At 45.8% G+C, this 21,227-nt stretch overlaps 1 protein-coding gene across 2 annotated transcripts in view; it reads right to left on the minus strand.

Moving 5' to 3' along the window:
• Positions 1–350: 350 nt before the first annotated feature.
• NTN4 (netrin 4) overlaps positions 351–21,227 on the minus strand; it is a 47,848-nt gene continuing 26,971 nt past the window's right edge. Inside the window, exons 4-12 of one of the 2 annotated variants that reach the window (XM_069000418.1) lie at positions 17,725–17,851; positions 16,496–16,684; positions 11,061–11,358; positions 10,683–10,768; positions 9,621–9,837; positions 8,807–8,919; positions 7,551–7,619; positions 5,686–5,856; positions 351–2,084 (exon numbers count right to left, since the gene is read on the minus strand). In XM_069000418.1, coding sequence (XP_068856519.1) covers positions 1,948–2,084; positions 5,686–5,856; positions 7,551–7,619; positions 8,807–8,919; positions 9,621–9,837; positions 10,683–10,768; positions 11,061–11,358; positions 16,496–16,684; positions 17,725–17,851 — 1,407 coding nt within the window. In that variant the 3' untranslated portion in view covers positions 351–1,947. The remainder of the gene's footprint in view (positions 2,085–5,685; positions 5,857–7,550; positions 7,620–8,806; positions 8,920–9,620; positions 9,838–10,682; positions 10,769–11,060; positions 11,359–16,495; positions 16,685–17,724; positions 17,852–21,227) is intronic. The other variant, XM_069000426.1, reaches the window with a different exon arrangement.

The following is a 21,227-nucleotide window of genomic DNA, read 5'->3' on the forward strand; positions in this document are numbered from 1 at the left end:
CTTACTTTTGCCATCCCCGACTTGCTTCTTATAAGTACCTGCTCAGCAGCTCAGCCTTCAAGCCTGTGTGGAGGCAAGGATCTGGCCACCTTTGAAAATATATAGGTACGATTCCCGTTCATATGTGAAGAGCTTATAAACCTCCCAAAACAAGGGGTGAAATGGGATTTTTGTGAGCCATCCATGCTACTTCACTTCTTACCATGTGTTGAATTTTACCCCCTAACCAGAAAGGAAAATATCCCCCATGGCAGCTTCTTCTCACCCAGTGCAATCTTTGCTTGTGCTCTCTAGTGCATGCATGAAGACTCTGCTGCCACTGGCATAAGCAGTAACAGGAGAAGAAGATGTTGAAATCATATTATATTTATTACATACATGAGATACAAAAACAAATTACCAAAATAGTATCTTTTTTTTTGTGAGTCCACAGGACCTTGAAAGAAAAATACATACGTAAAGTGGATTGGTAGACTCGTGACTTTTCTGGTGTTGTATGTCTTCTTTCTCCTCACACTCATGAACAAAATTATACTCTATACAATGTGGTTTAAAGATGCTTTACAGAAAAGATATATTTTAGTGCTGAAAACTGCAGTAAACTGTGCTATATTTCATATTGGTGTTAATGAGGAAGTATAATGGCTGCATATATTGCAAACAATAACACAGAAGAAAACAAATAAAATGTTCAGTTTTAAATACTTACATAAAAATAAAATAAACTCCAGGCCCACCATGAATTGCTGGGTTGTGATATGTGAATGCAAGTCCTTTCCGTTCTCCGCATCCACTCCTTTTCCTGCAGTCGGAGTTTTTCTGCTCCGGCAACTGCATTTTTATCTCAAAGTCTCTTCTTCTCCTCACTCTGTTTGCAAAGTCTTGCTGGAGTCCTGCCCACGGGGTCCAAGTGCTGGTCTGAAGCTGGGACTTCAGTGCAAATACTTTATCTTTCAGATTGCATCCTCAGATATTCTGAGTGGCCAGTGCCAGGCTGGCCATTCCCTTTATACTGTTAATGCTGTCCAACTGCGGGGGGTCTTCAGGAGTGCTTCTGTTTCAGGGAGTTTTTTCACATGCCACCTTCAAATTCTTCTTTCCCCAACACAATCAGACTTCCTGCACTGTGAAGTGGCAGGCAGTAAAGTGCTTTATACAATGAAATATTTACACTAGGGCTAGGTTCATTTTTTAACACTTCAGGGACAAAAGCTGAGAGGTGCTGCACCCTCTGCAGCTGGCTCTTCTCTGCAGCCGTGCAGTGGGTGGAGAGCTGGCCTCTGCCCTGCATCACGCCTGTGCCAAGGCAGAGGGATTCAATTCACTCCAGCAGCTCCCTCCTCAACAGCATCAGCAGAGAATCTAGCCCCTGAAACCTTCAGCAGGGCAAACAGGTTAAAAGCAAGTGGCACCCAATTCTCTTTGATGGGTGCCATGTCCTAACCTGTAAGAGGGTGTTTCTAAAGAGTGGTTGTTATTGCCACACTGGTGCCAGCACCTACTCACTGCTATGGCCATTGCCTTTCCCCACAGCATCCTCTGGGAGCCTCTGGAAGCCACTCAGGATCCACACTAGTGGTACTGGCAGTGTTTTGCTTCTCAGCAGTAGCTCTTCCAGGGTGGCAATTTAGTCTTGGGTGATCAGTGGCTTCATGGGAGTTGCTCCAACACTGCACTGGAGCGAGACAAGCATCCACCACCCTTCCTTTTGTTTCCCTCAAGATAACGATGCACAGGGCTCAGGTGAGGCCCTGACAAGGAAGCTATAGGCAAGTGAAAGAACATTGGCCAGAAAGGGTTAAATTAGACAGTGCCTACAACTCTGAATGCCTCACTACATGTTTTGGCACTATTTTCTTACATTCCAGTTTTCATGCTAGAGGTCTTCTCTCTGTGGAGGCCGTTGCATTTTGTGCATAAAGAAATGCCCTAGGCAGCTGTACACCTCTAGTTGCAGTCTCTTTTCAAAATCTCCAAGACCTTTCTTCCGAGAGCCGACTTCCACTGGTGGACAAAACTTTTCATGTTGACAATGAGCCTGCCCGTTCGGACGTCCTCGTGTCCTGCCACAAGGTACTCCAAGCCTGCAAACCAGCAAAGTGGTCAGGGACTGCACAGTACCATGCTCAAGAGGCCCATTGAGCTGCAAAGTCAGCCTGGATATTGAGTCCCATGTAAAAAAGCACTTACACAAAGAAATGTTTATACATATTGACTCACATATATCTGTATATCTATAGCTCTAGCTGTACCTATGGAAAAATGACCCCTGTGGCTACCTGTCAGTGAGATGCAGTACACAAAACATGATTTTGTTAGCTTCTAAATATAAATGAAAGCTAAACTCTGGGGGCAGCACTGCAAGTTTTTATGCCTCTTTTGGGAACTGCTATTACCTTCATTTGGCAGTCATCTGCCTCACTTCTCTCTGAATAAATCTGGGAATCAGTTCAGCAAATTCCAGGAATGGAACAGTGCAGGATGGTCAGTGCTTGGTGTCATGCTCGGAGTGGCCAGTGGCCGCTTGGAGGCACAGGCATGCCAGACCCCAATGAGAGGCAACACTAAATGTGCTGGCACAAGTACCCTAGAGGAGCCTGAAAGAGCAGCTGCCACACTGAAAAGAACTGCTAATTTCTGCTGCTGCCAGATGTTTTAGAGATATGACAGCAGCATCTGACAAAGCCTCATCTGGTTGTCCAGAAACAGCCAGAAAGGGCTGGATTGTGTCCCTGTGGTGCCCTGCTGCAGGGCTTGCCTCAGGCATCCAGGTCTGCTCTTGACTTTCAGGACACAACTCAAAGAGTGCTTGGAACCAGGTAACAACTGCTAAACAGGGGGATAGAGCAAAGCCTTTGGCTTGAATTAGCTAAAGAAACACTGCCACAGATCCAAACAGCCTAAATGGGCCACAAATTGCCATAAATGGGGATAACAAGGAGGATAATCCCTTCTATGGCAGGAGGAGCTTCCTGCCAGCACATTTAGGGTATAGCCAGCATTAGATCCCTCCTGTACCCCTTTCCCACTTGCACCAGTCTGGGGAGCACAACGTGCTGCTGCAAACCAGGCACGGGAGATGGGCATCCCCTGGTGCTCTCAGTCATTCTGCTCCATCCTGGCTGCAGCAGGGAGTCCACTTGTGTTGTCTTGGGCTTTCATTTTGCAGTCCAGAATCAAGGAAGGGTGCCTCCCAAGTTAAAGGTCAAGTATGCTTTTCTTTATTTCAATACAATTTGCTTTCTACTTTATCTGAGTTTTTGGGCACACACATCCTCTCTTCTGCCAAGTAAACACAGGATATGTGTGTGGCACCATTGCCCTTCACAAGACATTAATTTTGGCCAAGTCAATCTTGCTGTTATAAACATAACTTTTCAAGGGTTCCTGAATTTATTTCCCTTGAGATAGAAATGTGGTACACACACTCAGAGAGCAAGCAAATATTGCTGTGGTTGCTGATCATGTAGGGCTTTCTAGATTTTCAACCTGATGCTACAGAACTGTAAAATTAAAATGAGTCAAATGACTGAGATGCCACAAGCCAGGACTTGAGGCTGGGCAGTTTGCCCTGGCAGGCTGCTCTCTGCCTCTCTGCGTCTGTGCTTGGCAGAGCCATGGAAGGGATGGGCTCCTGTTCCCTTGCAAACAGGCAAGACCTTTATATCTTTCAGCTCAGTGTCCCCTCAAAAGAAGAATCTGCCTCTCTGGGTGTGTGGGGAGCAGGGGGTATGCAAGGGTGGTGAAAGGATTCCCCTTGTAAGAACTTAAGCACGTTTTTCATATGAAAATAGCCCATGGAGATTTAATAAATGCTTAGTTTTCTTTTCTTGTCAGAGCCTTTAAGAGTCTACTCTCCTTTTGGTATCCCTTTACTTCCGTAAAACAGAATAAAACCACATTTGTCTTACTTTTATATTTATCTTTATCTTTGATCTCCTCTATATTTTTGGAAGATGTGATTTCCATTATAGCTGTATGTCAGAAAATTGTTTTATGTCAGCTTGACTTTTCATCCAGCTGTTTTTGGTTTATTCACCTGTAGGTCATAAGCTCTTACTGTGATAGAGAGTTGAATCTGCTAATATTGCCAACCACTCAGAGATGAATGTGGTAGCTAAAGAAAATAATGAATTAAAAAAACATCTGGGATCCTTTTTTCCCTCTTTGACATTATTGAATCTTAAAGATTCACTCAACGGATGTTTTCAGGTTTCCTATTAGCACCAAACGTCATGACTTTTCAACATGAAGGCTGAGACTAATTTATACTCATGGGACCAGCAGCTGCATTTCAAAACAATATCAAGCTTTGCAGTATAAATCATGAGAGCTGGCAAGGAAGTAACAAGGGAGTAACACCTTGTTGTGTCAGACACCTGGACTATCACTAAAGACAGTTGCATCTCCACCTTTCTGCTGCTGTCTAAGAGACCTCCACTGATTCTGTGATTAATGCTGTCTTTTCATCTATTGGGGAAAATCAGTGAAGCTCCTCTGAAGTTAGTGGAGTGGCAAAGCTGGGTGTCAGGTGTGGGCTGCCCTGCAGGCTCAGTTTTGAACAGCTTCCATTGCATTCCTTCAGGTTCATATTAAGGCAGCTGCATCTGTTCTTTCTTGCTTGTGTTTCCATTGCATATGGAAAAAAAAATAGATGTATCTACTTGATTATAGATTTATGGTGTTCCAGCAATATCCAAAGTCTTACTGCACTTAAACAGTAGAGCCCTACCTAATGCTGCTGATTCATCTGAACCTTTGCACCTGACAAGACTTTCTAGCCACAGCTGTGCTATCAGAGCAGCTTGCCTTCAAAACCAGACACAGTCACTCCTGCAGGCATGAAAGAAGACTGCAAACACCTCATCAGTGAATAACCTTACTACACGACCCAGCCTCACAGACAGCCCTGTCCCCCCTAGTTCCTAGTGCTGCACATGAAAGGGACGTCTCAGCACCTAAGTCAATGCTTCCATTGCCAATTTCCCAGTGGTGTATGTGCCTTACGGGAAGAAAGCCTTTTATCTGAATTAGTTGGTAACTGCTCATTTATCTTTGAGTTGTAAAGAGAGGTGTGTCAGCTGGAGCTTAGTTTTGCTCTGTGGAAGACACTTCTGAATCTGCATGTCCTTGTCCATACTGGAGACTGCATGTACTGTTTAGCCACCACTGGTTATACTCCATTTCAGTGAAAGAAGATGGGAAAAAACTGTGGAACTCTCGTCTCACTGCATAAGAGAATTTCTTCCAAATCTTGTAGAAGTAAATTTGTATTAGTTTCAAAGAGAAATGTTCCCTTGAGTTTAGATTAGAACTTCAGTACAGTATCATGACTCAGATTTAAATGTGTTTTCATGGATTCAAATTAGCTTTAGCTTTGGAAGATATACATGCAATTGTGGTGTGATGTGCACCTCCCTCCCTCTGGGAGCGGAGACTGGTCAAACTGAAAGTCTGTTACTATGCTACATAAAGAGAATTGTATGATTCAAAGTCTATTCAAAGTTTTTCTCTATGAAATTCCAATTTGGTGGAGATTGCAGTTGCAATCCAAGTGATGTAAACCAATAACTTTTAATCAACGCTGGGCTGCAATCTCAGCTCATTGGTATGAGGCGATAGTGGGCTGGGAATGAAATCTGTGTATATGTGGTGGGAATGTACAGTTCAGGGAGTCAAACCTACCAGGATTGAGGATGGGACAAGTGCAGCCTCTGTTAGTCCAGGATTCAGGGTAGAGTGTCCTCTTGCCCCGGAGAATCTTCAGCTTTGTAGATTTCAAGACTTTCTTGATCTTCACACTGACTTCTGCATGGGAGCCTTTGTCATGAGCTGACAAGATCTTTGTCTTGATCACTGGGAAGACAGGAATTCAAAACGAGGACTATACAAACTATTTACAGTGGTCTCTTTTTTTCCCTGGTCTAATACTGGTGTCTGAGAGAAGCAGTCAGGACAATTGCTTTGTTACAGTGGAGTTAGCCCAGGGCTCCTTGCTGGGGAGCCCAGGATCAGAGCAGCTGCTGGAGAGCACATACATCCCCACACCCATGGGCAGAAATGCTGCCAGTTGTTTTGGCCATGGCCCCTGGAACTGCCATTAGGACATGAGGTCCCATTTTCCCCCAGAGCTCAGCAAACCCTTTGGGTTCCTTAGCTCTTTTGGAAACCAACTGGATTTAGGGATGGACCTGGAGGCTTTGCTGGGCTCAGCCCAGACAGCCCAGGCAGTAGGCAGGGGTGTGTGGACCTGCCCTCATCTCACCCTGGTGCCTCATCCCGTCCTGCTGCTTTGCAGAACTGCCAAATCCAAATTCAGTGGAGGAGGGCGAGACATTGGTGGGGACTGGGGCAAATCATGGAGTATTTTGAGCTCACCCACACCCACAGGCACATTCCCACCACCTGGCATTCCACTGCTGAGCCCCTGTGTGGTGGAGGCTCAGGGCTGAGTTCCTCCACCCAACCTATACTGGTAGGTATTGCCATATGGTGGTGCTTTATTCAGCACTCATGTTGGGAAGCTCGGGGCAGCCTCTCACCGCGGCCTCCTGGGGATCATGATGAGCCCCATGATTCATCTGTCTCTCTAGTTTAGCTGACACCTTCACATGTTGACTAATGAAAGGGGGAGAAGCCTGAGTGCACTTTAGATAAGATTTATGAACTATGAGGTTTTGTGACTTTTTTTTTCAATTTCTTATCTTTTGCAAGATTAAACACAGTTACTATCGTGGTTGGGAAGCAAAGCAGAACAGAATCAAATTTTTTCCTAATATCACTAAGCCAGGGCTACATTTCAACAACTGGCAGCCCCTTGAACTCCCCTTCGTGGGTTGCTTCTCAGCCTGCAGAGGTATGGGCTATCTCTCTGCATTTTCAACTTCAGTGTGAGACGAAACAGGTGCAAGAGACCCCTGCAAGAGATTCCTTGTGAAGGAAGGGAGTGCAGCACAGAGCATTCCTTGCTCTGCCACAGTATGAAGAGGCAATTCACTGGCACACACCGGGGAGGTCTTGGGAAACAAAGTGCCTCTTCTCATCCATGTAAATCCAAGAGACACATAGACAATATGTATCACCCCATTGCAACAACTGAACTTTTTTGACAGGGGGAAGTTCCCAGTAGCTGCTGGAATTGCTTTATCCATGGATGGTGATCACAGTCTCTCCTTACGTTCGGTATCATTCAGGCACAGTAATTTCTAGGCTCTGATTGGGGCACCTCATCTACGGACACAGTTTCAGTGACCCATTTTTGGTAACTGTTTTATAGTCTCCCAGGGACACTTCCAGCTCTTGTCCTCCCATGAATTTTATACAAGGGTGTTTTGATAGCAAGAGAGATGGGTAACAGAACAAGATGCTTCACCCACCTTGACTTGGAACCATGATACCTATACATTTTGGTGGAAGATCTGCCTTTAGACTAAGTATCCCACGGGTTTGCCAGGATGGATCGGTGCACACACAGCACCTCTCATGCTTTATATACACTTTTGCACTGCCTTGCAGCACCTCCCTTTACAGCCCCCTCACCCACAACTCACCATAGGTGTACTTCATCCCACAGAAGACCTTGGGATTCCCTAAAACTTGCTCTTTACATTCGCATTTACCTGGGGAAAAAGAAGGAAGCAAATGGCGTGTGGATTGTGGTTAAAAGACAGGAGCATTTGCAGGCAGAGCCCAGGAACTGCCAGAGGTTTTTCAAGTGGTCCACAAGCCTCATGCAAAAAAGCCAAATTTGCAACTCTTTTCAGATTGATAGTGAATACAGAATCCTAGTCCAAGGGCAATTACTCCTTGTTTACAATTAGAAGAGAAGGAAAACAAAGGCCTTATTATTTTGCCTTGGGATGCAAATAACATGCGTATCTTTCTCTGTGGTATTTTCCACACCGCAATGTACCAGACAAAATTTTAAAAGGAAATGTTGCAGAGGTTAAGGCAGATTAATGACTTCCGTGATCTTAGAACAAAGAATAACATGATATACTTATTTACGTTTAAAATGAAGTCGCCCAGACAAATGATGGAGCTTTCCCCTCAATTAACTCAATTATTGTATCTTCGAGATGTTATCAAGCCGCTCTCTGAAAATGGAGGAAATGACGCTTGCCTGCTTGCATGCAGCGGCTGCAAGGGAGGACAGCTGATGCTGCCCCACGGGGCCAGCCTGCCTCGCACCAACCTTCATGCACCTCCCCAGGCTGGGAACACAGGAGGGAAATAACTTCCCCAGCTGCATGCTAGGCCGTCTCAAATTGCATCATAAGCTGCAAGTGATGCCAAAATTATTGTGGGTATTGGGGAAATAAATTGTGAGCCAGAAATCCCCTAACTACCTGCTAGTGAAGGGGCAAACCCCACCCTTTGAAAAGAGTTGCTGGTTTGTTGAGTTTTAGGGAATATAAGGATACCCTTAAAACATGATGGTCAAGTAAAACATAAGGGTATTCAGCCTTGAAATTCATGAGGGTATTCAGCCTTGAAATTCAGAGCCGGGACTGCAAATTCTTGCCTTACAACAGCTAAATGCTGGGTGCAGGCATTCAGCACGGAGCATCTGCCTAAGGGGTTTGCACACCCTTGCATTGATCGAATGAGCCATAAAGTTCCTCTGGCTCTTGGAGGGGAAGGAGGTGATCACAAAAACATTCCTCCACATGGTAGTGGGGGAATATCCATTCCCCCCTGCAACTGCCAGGGTGCTAACTACAAGCCAGTGCAGAAGACTAAATCTGCACTGGCTGCTGGTGAGAGGGATAGGGCAGGTGAAACACGTGCAAAGCCGCAGTCCTACCAGAGTGCCGGAGTGCTGAGAAGCCCTGCTCATCCTCCCAGCCCCAGGTGGGCTCGCTCTCGTTGAGCACTGCCTGGAAAGGAGGTGCTTCATTGTGCCAGGCCACATCTGAGCTGTTGAGGGGAAAGGGAGATGGTCAACCTTCCTCTAGGAGCCAGCAGAAAGCAGGGCCATCCTACTACCAACCCATCCTCCAGGTACACTGTGACTGTGTGTCTTGATGATGGTAAATGCAAGAGGCAGTTTTGAAAGGTGAACAGGCGGATTGTTGTCAGAGAGGATCATGAATCCATTTTGGGCTTAAAATATGTTATAGGGATTTATATACCACAAATATCTTCAGTCTGGTAAAAAAAGCAACATGTCAGATTTGGAGAGTGGGGTATTATTAAAATGTGCAGTCTTCTAAAAGTCAGAGCTTGACTCCAAGCCCAGAACAGTCAACATAAGCTGAGTTACAACAGCAATATTAAGCCTTTGGTCTCCTCTCATTCAGATGTCCCTGAGGCCCATATTTTGCTTGTGGAGGGGAAACAACTGTGAAGGTTATGGAAAACACCCGATACATTAACACCAGCACTGAGAGCAAAAATTCCAACATTGCAGGTGCCCTGCCACAGTGTGCCAGGTACCCAGGGGAACCACAGCCTCAGCTCCCACTCTATCCCCACTTCTAGGCCATACCAAACCCCAAGTATTTTACATAATGGATATTTTCAGCCTGCTTGCCATGTGTAAATAGTGCTTTCCCTGGAACAGAGATCACAGAGGTATGGTGAGGCTGGGTGGGGGTGGCCAAGACCCCCCAACTCACCTGCTACTGTGGCAGTCACCGGTGTGGGGGTCGCAGCTGCGGGCACAGTCGCAGGGGCGGCAGCCGTAGGCACCAAAGCCCCAGTAGCCAGGGAGGCAGTGGTCGCAGCGGGGCCCTGCCACGCCGGGCTTGCAGGGGCAGTCGCCAGTGCTGGGGTCACAGAAAGTGCGGGGGCCCAGGGGGAGCACGGCCGATCCCATGGGGTGGCAGGAGCAAGCTGCAGGGGAGGGACACCGTGAGGGAAGGAGCATCTGTGAGTGCACAAGCTCGGCATCAAAAAAACGCAGGAGATGCCTGCAAAACCACCTCTAAGCCTAGGGACACCTCTGGGTTTCTGGGCTTTTTTTTCCCTCACCCATATAAATCTGAGCAGTCTCCCTCTGGAATCTGTAGAATTTTAACTTTCATGAGCTATTTTAATTAGTCAAGCTACCCTGGTGTCATGTTATGTTTTGCCAAACAGGCCTTTATTACTTTCCTTGCAGCATCTGGATTCTAATCTGGCCAAGTACCCATGGATGTGCCTGCTTCACTGTGATGTTTAAGCAGCTGCGGGTGCTTCACTGCAAAAATGAATCAGAGCATAATTGCTTTTTAAAGTAATAACAACTGTCTTGCACCCAGGAGGTTAAAAAACCCCTCAGAACAGTCATTTTAATTAAAGTGGAGGCTGAGCAAAAAGTACTACTCTGTCTCTGTCTGATTTTTAAAGCCATCATTTAAAAACCTTAGGAAAAAAGAATGAGGAAACCGACAGCTCAGAGATAGGCTTTTGCATATTCCCCAGGACACAGGTTTTCAGAGTGCATATCAGAAATGCCAGCTGCTCTCTTTCCTCCCTCACAGACCCTTGCATCAGAACAATGCACTAGAAGTGTACTGGTACACACTGGGCTCTCAGAAAGGATGCCCTAAAATAGGCGGTATGAAGTATTCCTTACCTACTCATTAGAGGGTTTTTTTGCATAAATGTAATTTATGTTTTTTACAAGACTACTTTCCCCCAAAGAGGTTAATATTTTCAAAGAACAGAAATACAGTTATCAAAAGCGTGAGCCAAACCTCTGACCAGGTCAGCAGGTGATGCGGTGACCCACAGGACCAGTAGCTGGGTGACTTGTGCTCTTCTCCCCTCAGGGTTTGGTTCTCTGACCAGGACACGGTACAGTCAGCCTTACACATTATGGCTTCTGCCCAAAGCTTCATTTACATAAAAATTGGGTTTCCTGAGAACATGTTATCTGTAGGGAATATTTTCACTAAATTCTAATACCAATCTGTTGCAGTGGCAAAATCCACTTTACACCCCCACATCGCTTTGAAAGTGGTCTCTCTGTAAATCTCTGTGCTAGAAAGTTCTCCCTTTACCAAAATTCCACTGGTCACTGACTCTCTCCCCTTCCCATCCCTTCTCCCATTGGCCCCTGTTATGTCACTCACTCTTGCCTCTGCCCCCTAGCCCTCAGACCATTGGCTTCTGATGCTTTGCCCACCCCGGAGCCCTTTGGGATAAGACCACGTGCGCGTGTCGTTCTTGGTTCTTTGTCCCTGCTTCCTCTGGGTGTGTTGGTGTCATTAAACCCCTTGGAACTGCGTGCAGAGAACCCCTCTCGCCTCTTCGTCTCCGGTTTGTGCTTAGACTGTGTGTGAGCGGCTGCTCGCGACTGCCTGCGAAGGTGAGATCGTGTGCGCGCGTGGGTGCTGGCAGAGCGCCGCCTAAGCGTGTCCACGAGGGACCCTGTGGAAAAAACACGGCATCGATCCACCGAAGCCCTCTTTCCATACCAATCTTTCTATTTTGCAGCTGTGAAGGCAGTAGAGCAGGAAAGCCACTACAGGCAACACAATATTTTTTTCTCTTAAAATACTTATTGCTGCACACATACATTAAATTTTGCTCTGACAACATTTTTGTGGTTTCAGGAATCTGACATACCTGGAGTATAGTTTCCAAGTATTAAAGGATAGATTAATATTGGCAGTTAACTTAGAGGCGGCTATGGTTCCAACATCTTTGCCAAAGTAATCCCTAAATTTTCCCCACCCTTTCCATTCCCAAACAAATATAATTATATAAAATTAAAAGATTAGAAAGCCTCTCCACAACCTGCGTAAGTAGCTGCAGGCAGTGAACTCTGGTACCTTTAATAGCATAGTTTTCAAGAGCGCACACTGAGACTTGCATACCTTTCTCCTGAAGCCTGTGAAGTGTTTTACACCTGATACATACAGCCAAATGCTCTTTTTTCCTACTAGATGAGGTGGGTATTTCTGGCATTCCTCAGGCCCTTCAGGGGAAATATCATGCACTTAAGGCTCTTCAATTCTCCTCCAGTTAATGAGATAAACCCACTGCTCAGCAAGAGATTTGGTCCTGTTTTGGTCAGGTTTCAGCTGAATTTTACACACAACCCCACTGGGCTTGGAGCTTTTATGTTTTAGACAATTCTTTTACACAATTTTTTAAATGGAAAATTTAACGTCAGTGGCAACACTATGGTGACGCCAAGAATATTAATGTTACAAAAGTTGTTATGAAAAAGAGCAGCAAACCCATAGGCAATTAAAAAGACAACCAAAAATGAGAATGTAGTTGGCTATACTTTTTAATAAAAGCCACAAAGAGATGTGTTGTAAAGGCTGGCAATTTCTAACAGGCCTGCATATCCACTTCCATGGATCCCATCTTTCCTGGCAACTCCTCAATGAGCCACCAAGGTGTCAATCTGCTTTCTAACTGTGGCTGGCAAATTGAAGGTTTTTGCTCTTGGACCTTGGGTGAAGGCCCAAGGTGACACTAAGTGGCATTAATCTGAATGGTTTGGGTGGCAAATTTTCAGCATGGAAAATGTTTGTGATGGGCTGCAGTGGGAACTTGCTGAGCAATGCAGACATAAAGTGAAGCCTATTGCTATGCACCAAGCACAGAAATGAAGCTCTAGAGCTCAAATGTGAGGGTGTTGTAACACATTTGAAAGAAATGAATGGAAGCAGGATGGAGTGCTTCCATACTATGGGAAGGGCAGGAAGAAAAAGATTGCAGGACTGATTATACAGTGTTTAAAAGCCGTAGCTACTGGTCCCTCATGGGCAGCTGTGCTGTGTTGGTTTTAGACTCCATTCTCCTCTTCCACACAATCTGCAGCTCACTGTAGCACAGGTAGTAGGAGACCTACGTCCAGGAAGGTGAGAGGAGCAGCTGAGCAGCAGATAAAGCAGCTACAGATGGTGTTGGATGGCATTTCATTGTGGATGCACAGATGCAGAGTGTGAGACTCAGTGCGAGGCTTCTGCACAGCACCTGTCTCCTGTGCCATGGCCACCTCACCAGAGAGGCTGGGTGTTTCCATGGCCAAGGGAGCTCTTAAGAGAGAATGGTTGGGCCCCAGCATTGGATCAAGAGAAACATTCCACAAGCTTGACCTTTTTGCTTTCTTTTTGATTTGTAAGCAGCATTGCTAAAAATGCCAATTTTCCAGCCTGTACTACATAGCAGTATTCTGCACATGACTTCCATGCACATATGAATTAACAGCTGCCTGTCCTGGCATTGCATGTACTGACTGGGATGGAAAATCAGTGAGTGGGATTCCAGCAGAACTGGATTTCCCTGCCCTGGATTGGTGATACTGTTGTAGTTTCTTCAGCTGCCAGCTAACCATTGGAAATGACAAATATTTACCCTCAAAACCCTACAGTTGAAAAGCAAAATAAACTTGGCAATTATAACACTAGATTTTATTGTCTGCAACTGTACTGTAGCTGAGGCTTAAAAACTCATGAGGTTGCAACGAAAAGGACTCATAGGTATGGCAGAGGGAAAGAGTCATTAGGTTGGTGTTTTAAACATCAGAATGTCTTATTTTATCAGGTACACACCTATGCCTGAGCAAATACTATATACAATCTTTGCCTACAAGAATCTTTTAAGTGTCCTTAAAGATTATGGCTTAACAACTCCTTTATTTACTTTGACCTAGGTATTTTTAAATTTTCAGTGGTTGAACAATAATGGTGTCTTGAGCCAGAAGCAAACAGGCAATGCCATGGCCTTCCCAAGAAAGAATAATAGGGCTCCACGCACGTCCCTTGTTATTGCAGACCATGGCATGGTCCTTGGAAATGTTCCAGGCATAGGCTGTAATTGATCTTATATAATTTAATTTAACAGTCATTAGTCATTTTCTATGGCCCTGCAGCTGCCATCTCCCCCATGGGATGCTGGGTCCCTGGGTGCAGGGAGCATTCCTGGCAGCAGGAGACCAGAAGTGAAAAGGTGAAGGGGTCTTAGGGAGGAGTGCATTGGTGAGGGTTTGAAAAGCCCAGAGAGAAATCATCTGGGAGTTTGTAGTAACAGGGTCTCTGAAAAGAAAGCATTCAGATAATCCCTATATTTGTGGAATTCAGTTTTTACTAGGAGAAGGAAGTTGTCTTCCTCAGATACTTGAGGGAGTATCATGCTCTGCAATTCATAAATGTGGAAAAAAAAAAAGCAATGAAGTAGATGTATTTAATACAGAAGGTAAATAAATGTAAACTTTTTCTCACTATACTCAAGAGTATCTTACAGTTCTTGTTAAATATATGTTATCTTTGGCTTTTAAATACCAGAGTTCATGAATACCTAGTGGTCCATACAGCTGGATTGTTGCATGAAAGAGTAATGGGGGCACACTTTTTTTTTTTTTTAAATGTGGAAAGTGGAATGCCATGGGCCAGTGATTCAGAGATGAATGCAGAAAGCTAGGAGAACCAAGAACTGGCATATGTCAACAAAAATACTCATTAATCATCTAATATCCACAGCTTCCTCTGGCTTATAAAGGCAGGGAGAAACTTTTTAATCAAGAACCGTGGAATTTGGCTAACGTATAGCTAATGACATGATGTACTCCCTGACTCCTTTGGCAACGGCCTAACTTGCACACAGGCACATGCACAGGGTTGGCAGCCTTCCCTTCGAGCTGGGGCTGTTTTTGCAGCAATATGTCCTGAGACCTCTTGTTTCCGTCTGGCTTTGCAAGGAAGGAGGCTCTGGGCTGGCCAGCCCAGGAGGTCCCATTTGACTTTCTCTTGGGACCCTGCAAGCAGCCACAGATTATGGACTGGGCATTCTGGCACAAGGACGAGCCTACAGTGAGTCCTTCATGGAACTCCATCCCCTCAATGGACTGAATGAGGTGACAAGGAGATGGAGGCCGCTTTCACTGCTTTCAAGGTGAAGGGTGGTGTTTTTAGGTGTCCAGAAAATTGCACTCAACTCAGTGCCAAAACTTCACTTGTCTTCAATGGCCTCAGCTTCCCTGATGGGAGCTGGCACATAAAGAATAGCAGGAATTATAACCGTAGCAAAGGTAGCAGGACCACAGTACAATGATGTTTCAGAGCTTGAGGGTCCCATGCAGAATTTATTTCAATCTTCTGTTCTGCATTATCTACCAGCAGTCAATTAATCCTATTAGTTCTTTTTTATTCAGCAAGGATGAATCAATGAGTTAGAAAAAACCATATAGCCTCTGCTTTGGGTCTAAATGCAATACTTAAACCTGTTTTTTTACTAATGAGACTCCAACCCAAAAGTTCATTGACTAAGTTCTGGCAATAATTAAGGAGAAAAAGCATCTGATGTTTCAGAGGAGACTTAGAACTTTGATGTATACAAGTAGGTAATGAACCTTTTAAAGTCATTAAATTAACTTTAAAAAAAAAAAATTGTGTACATACTACAGCAGCAAAGTAATTATTTACACAAGCAATGGGGAACTGTGATCAATTCTATTTCCACAGAGAACTAGGATCGTAAGACAGGCAGTTCAGCTGTTGCTGCCCCTCCTTGCAATGAGTTAAAGGTGGAGAGGAGGAGGACCCCGGCAACAAACTGCTGGGGCTGCCGGGAATCTTATGAGGATGATATGCAGCAAGGGAGAGGGACAAAAACAGTTGTTCCCCACGAGACCTCAATGAAAAAAGTGAAACCTCACCACCCTCCCAGCCTGGGGTGCAGCTCCCCTCTGCAGGAGGGTTTCCTCTTCCTTTACATGCAGGTACTTCTCCCTGAGAGAGCGATGTACTCAGTGTCTCCTCAAAAGACACAGGCAGGGTGTCAGCTGGATTTCTTTCTGTCACTTATGCAGGTCCCCCTCACAGTAAGTGAGTCAGCAAGGAGAAATGTGGTGAAGCCAGTGGGCAGCTGTAGGCTCAGAGAGGAGGGCATGCCTGCACCCCATATTTAGCTGACCAGTATAATGTTCTCAGCATGATCTGGGGATCTGGAGTCCCCCATGGTGAGTCACCATCCTCACAGTGGTCCCTGGGGAGTGTGACTTTTGGATTGCTTCATTGCATGGGAAAGATTTAATTTCACATGTGCCTGAATCATTGCCTTTAGTCTTGCCTCCTCAGTGTCCCACCTCCTGGAATATCACTTAACTTGTTTTCCTGTCTGTCCTTCCATACCCACCTGCTGCTGCTGTGAACATGAACTGGTGGGCACTGCTATTTATCGGCTGCACCCCTGCTGGCTGAGGAACCTGATTCTGAGGTTGCAACAATCACCAAACAAGGAAAGCACAAAAACAAGATGCAGTTTTCCTCTCCAAAAATAGCAATAGGAGAAAGTAAATGAATCATCTCTCTTCCCCTGTCCTCAGGCTATAGGGATCCTTGGGATGGATTTATCAACAGCATCTGCAGACTTTCACCCTGCAAATATCACCACTGCTTTTTGCAAGTAGTATCACAAAGAGAATTCTAAGAGCTCCCTGTCCTTCACTGAAGCAAGAAGATTCCTCCAAGGAGGGGCAAGAAGATCTCACCTTTCATTTGACACCTTCCCACTTGAGAAGCCCTTCACTAGTACAAGGTGGCTGACTTACGTTTGCAGGCGTCTGGGGCAGAGAAGGGCTTCCTGAGGTCGCGGTAGAAGCCCAGCTTGCAGCGCTGGCAGTGCTGCCCTTCCGTGTTGTGCTGACAGTTGTCGCAGACACCGCCACTGCGATTGCCCGATGCCAGCCACGCATCCATGTCAAAATGACAAGTGTCGGCATGCCCATTACACTTGCACGCTGAGGCAAAGCCAAAGGGAACAGAAAGACTCATTAAGGCAGTGACACATAGTGATTTAGAGAAAAGAGACACAAAAACTCAAACCACATTTTGGAATGGGGACTTGACCTATGAACCTGTTATTCATTCAAATGCATGAAGTATCACTACATTTTCATCCACACTTCCCAACATCTGGAGATAACATTTAAGAAAAAGTATTTTCTTTAACTCTTTTATTTCCAATACAGTACAAGGGCAGCCACAGGTGGTCAGGCCAGGAAGAGAGACTCCTACATTCATGGGCCGTGCTGAGGAAGGATCTTTCCATCTCAGCTTTAGAAATCAGCACTGCCCTATACAACATCTGCCATGAGCATGCTGTCAGGATGTTCCCTGCAGCTGATGGAGAAAAAAGGCAGGTGGAGAAGAGGTGTGTGAGGGATGGTGTGGTTAGTCCTCAGCACCCTTCTGACTAGACTGCTGCTACTGAAGCAGATGGCCCCATGACATCTGCATTCCCCTGCTTCCAGCACTCACCCTAAGTATCCTCCTTGGCACTGCACAACTAATCCTCAAACCTCCAGAGCCTGAGGCTCCTCCCACCCTCAGTGCCTAGGGGTAAGCAGAGCCCACATCCAGCAGCAGAAAGCCATACCTCCTGCAAACATGTTTGTCAGTGGTGTCCATGGAGGGGAAAAATCTGGCCCCTTGTCACCTCCAAGGTACCCTGGGCAGGCTGCAGTCTGCCCACAGCAGCAGACCATATCTCCAGGAGATGCACTTGGGTCCCAGAGAAAGGCCAAACCAACAGACATCATGGTCTCGTGAGGATTTCCACATGAGAGGCTGTGCAAACAGGGCTGTCCTTGCCACACAAACATGTGGTGGGTGCTGGGCAGGGGCGTGGCAGTGGCTCTTCACTCACTGAGCTGCTTGGAGAGCACCCACCCACCCCAGGATGTGCTGCCTCTTGGACAGATGGGAGAGAGGCGCGCATGGAGGAAGGATTTCATTCTGGCAGAGGCTCTGGAGACACCGTTCCTGACTGGCTACTTACACTGACACTCTTTGGGGGCTCCGGTTTTGCCGTCGGCAGCCTGCCAAGGCTGGTCGTTGTAGAGCGGGGCGCAGTGCTGGCAGTGGGACCCTGCGGTGTTGTGCTTGCACATGCATTTCCCATGGACCTAATAGGGGAAAGAGAGCAAGGATCACCCACAGCAAAGGCCAGAGTCTCTGGGGCACAAGCAATGCCCACACACAGGAAATAGCAGGCCAGCTACATGCTATTGCATTGACTAGAAAGAGGGATATAGCATGATGTCTAGTTCAGCCAAGGGCAAATATTCTGTAATTACACTTTCAATTAGGTCAGTACGTGTAGATCTGCACGTCATGGTATTGTAGAATCGTACCCTTTTTTCTTCCTTTTTGAGATCTAAAAGGGTCTTTAGCAGTTTCCAGATGCAGCATGAATTTCCAAGAGAGATTAAAAGAAGCCAAGATTCAAAGCATCCTTGGGAAACGCTGTAAAACCTTTCACTTATTCTCTCTTGTAAACATGAATACACCTTTGCAGTACTGCAGGAATAGCACCTACAATCTCAGCACCTAGCTCTGTGTCCCCAGCCATCTCCAACACAAATAAGTATGAGAAAAAATAAAACCAACCCCCTGAAACATAAATATCTACTCATCCTAGGCAGAATTTTTGCCCCACAAAGGAAGAATCAAGGATAGCAGAAGGCCCATGACTGACTATACTCGGACATGTTCATGACAGATAATTTAACAGCTAGACAGCCCAGTGTAAGGGGGTAATTAGAGATGAAAAGCCAGCACAGCACACTTGGTGCCAGCTGCTCTGTCAGTCGCTGGCATTACTCACCCTATTGGCAAATGCAACGAAAACAGGATGTAGCCAGAGGGCATGAGTAGCCCGGCAGTGCCTGGCTGCAACAAAACCAAGCTCTGCAGCAGCATGGCTCTGCTGGCAAGGCTGAAGGCCCTGCCTTTTCCCATGGAGCGTGGCAGGTAGCTACCTACTGTAGCCATTTTGATATGTGCCTGTGCTTGTAGCTTTACTCTGCTCCACATTTTGCTTTTAAGTACATGGTTCAGCTTCTCCTGCTGCTCAGTAACGAGCTGGGGGCCTCAGTAGCCCTGTGCTCATGACACAAGTTGGCCATAAAGCCAATGGAGCTGCACCAGCTGCCGGCTGCTTTTGGCATCAAGAGGAACACAGGATAGTTGGGGTGCCTGGTGATCCAGCCCGGAGCTGGGGCATGGCTTTAGCTGCTGCTGGAAAGTGCTGCCTTCCACGCTGTTTAACTTGTGGTTTTACAAGTGTGCTGTTCCTAACTGCATGAATTGCTGCCGAGACCGCCACAAAAAGGTTCCTTTGAAAACCCTGAACAGTAAACAAAATGGAAGAGGACCTTGAACATGTTGTAAACAGCTCCTGCTTGTTACATATGTGCACACACACACCACACACACTCCTGGTGAATGATGACTTTCTGATTTATTCATTCATAATGAATAGATTTCAGCTGCTATCTCACAGGAGTCAAATGTAACCAGCACAGAAAAAATGTCAAAACTGACCTGGAAAGTCCTTCAAAGACTTTTCAGCAGAAATGAAAATAGCAATCTTTCAAAACCATTTTGAATTCATTCCTGCCTTGTTAAAATGTCAGATCATCAAACAATACAGAACAGCAACTAGGCTGTGTAAGCAATGGATAGGTACAGATGGAGTCAGAACGCACAAGCATCTAAGCCAAAGTGAAAATACTAAGCTAACATTGTTTTCTGTGCTGTCTGGCCTCATTACAGGTATTAGTTGATCTCACTGCAGATGCTGCTTGGTCTGTCTGGCTTACCGTATTGATATAAGCTTAAATGTGTGCTCATGTTTGAGAAGAATGAGAAGTAAATATAGAAAAGAAACAACAGATTTGGAGGGTATACTTAGTTCTCAAAGTGTGTCTTGTGTTTTCCCATTTTCATTATTGCTACCACCAATAAAATGTTCTTCAAACTCTCAGATGCCTCACTTTCCTAAATTACCGCTCTTCGATGAATTTCTCTCTCATATTTTTTAGACAAGATCCACACATAAACCAATGTTACAGATTCACTTCACTCACATTTGAAAGCGTACACACCTGCATGGAAATAGAAAATGACTAAACCTGTACTGGTCATCTTGTGGTGGTTTTGATGGTGTCCTAACTCTTTGATGCCACTTTTGGTAGGAGTTTCTTGCAAGCCCTTTGGCCATTGAGTGGTTATGACTAGACAGGTTGTACTAGCCTGAACCACATCTGTGACCAGAGAAATCCTTCAGAAATCCTTCCTCACAGGACTGTCCCAGCTTTAAGGGTAGAGGGACCCACCAGACCCAGGACATACATGATCAGGAAGAGAAGGTGACCTGAAGGAGTCAGAGGGTGCCATGGTCAAAACCAGGGGGCCCTTTGGTGCTTTTGCAATCATGATGCCAAAGTGAGAAGGACATGGGAGAAGAATTGCAAACAGAAATTGTCTCAGACATGGGGACACTTGAGATTACTTTAGGGATGTGTGCTTCCCCTTCCTGTGCCCACGGCCTGTAGCCTCACCCTCCAAATTCAGCTTACTCCTTGCCAAAGCCATACAAAGAATCAGTGGGGACCCAATCAATCATCCAGCGGCTGCTCAGCATTAATAATCCAAAAACTCATCTGAAACTCAGCAGCACCTCAGAAACCCTCAAAGAATTAAGCATCCCAAGACACCAGCGGAGAGCAAGGCAAAATGCCCCACCAAGGAGCATTCATGGTTCCAAAGAGTAAGAGCTCAGATTTTCTGAAAGCCCAAGTACTGTATAATAGAGCATGCTGCATTGCTGGAATAAAGGAAGGTGGGTGAAAATAGAACAGAACAGAATCCCAAGAACCTACTGTTCCACCATTAATTTGGCATGCAGAGCTAATAAGTAAACCACTGAATAGCTGTGCACCAACATATTAATATTAATCTGTATGTGAACTCCAAAAAAAGAGGTTGTATATAATTAAAAAACTGTTGCCAGGAGGAACATGTTCCCCATCCTTATCATAAGGATGCTGCTTTGCAGTTACCTTTCCTCAGGGTTTATCACAACCAGCCTCCATCAGCTGCTCCTTCCCAAGCGCAGATCCCACCGTGGATCCCACATGCCCTCTGCTCACCTGGGCAGGGCCTGGCATGGCTTTTCAGTAGCCCAGGTTGTGATGCACACTTCAGTGCAAACCTGTGTGCCCCGGTTGCTGCAGGGCTGGGGACTCACAGTCTCAGTGGGATTCAAGTTTGGGTGAACACCTGCAGAGTTATGGGATGCAATGGCCTGGCTGACCCCGCTTCTGTATCAGAAGAACTACCCAGACTCCAATCTTGGGGAGTAAGCTTTGGAAAAGTCAGCAGGTTTCCCAATTCCAATGGTGCCGTGCCTTTACAGCACTGCTCCTTAAATGGGCTGAGAAAACTTTGCCTCTCCAAGGTCTCCTCAGGTCTCATGGTGGCCCCAACCCCTCTAGG

Source organism: Aphelocoma coerulescens, chromosome 1A, assembly GCF_041296385.1.
Source record: "Aphelocoma coerulescens isolate FSJ_1873_10779 chromosome 1A, UR_Acoe_1.0, whole genome shotgun sequence".
In the NCBI taxonomy this organism is placed as follows: domain Eukaryota; kingdom Metazoa; phylum Chordata; class Aves; order Passeriformes; family Corvidae; genus Aphelocoma; species Aphelocoma coerulescens.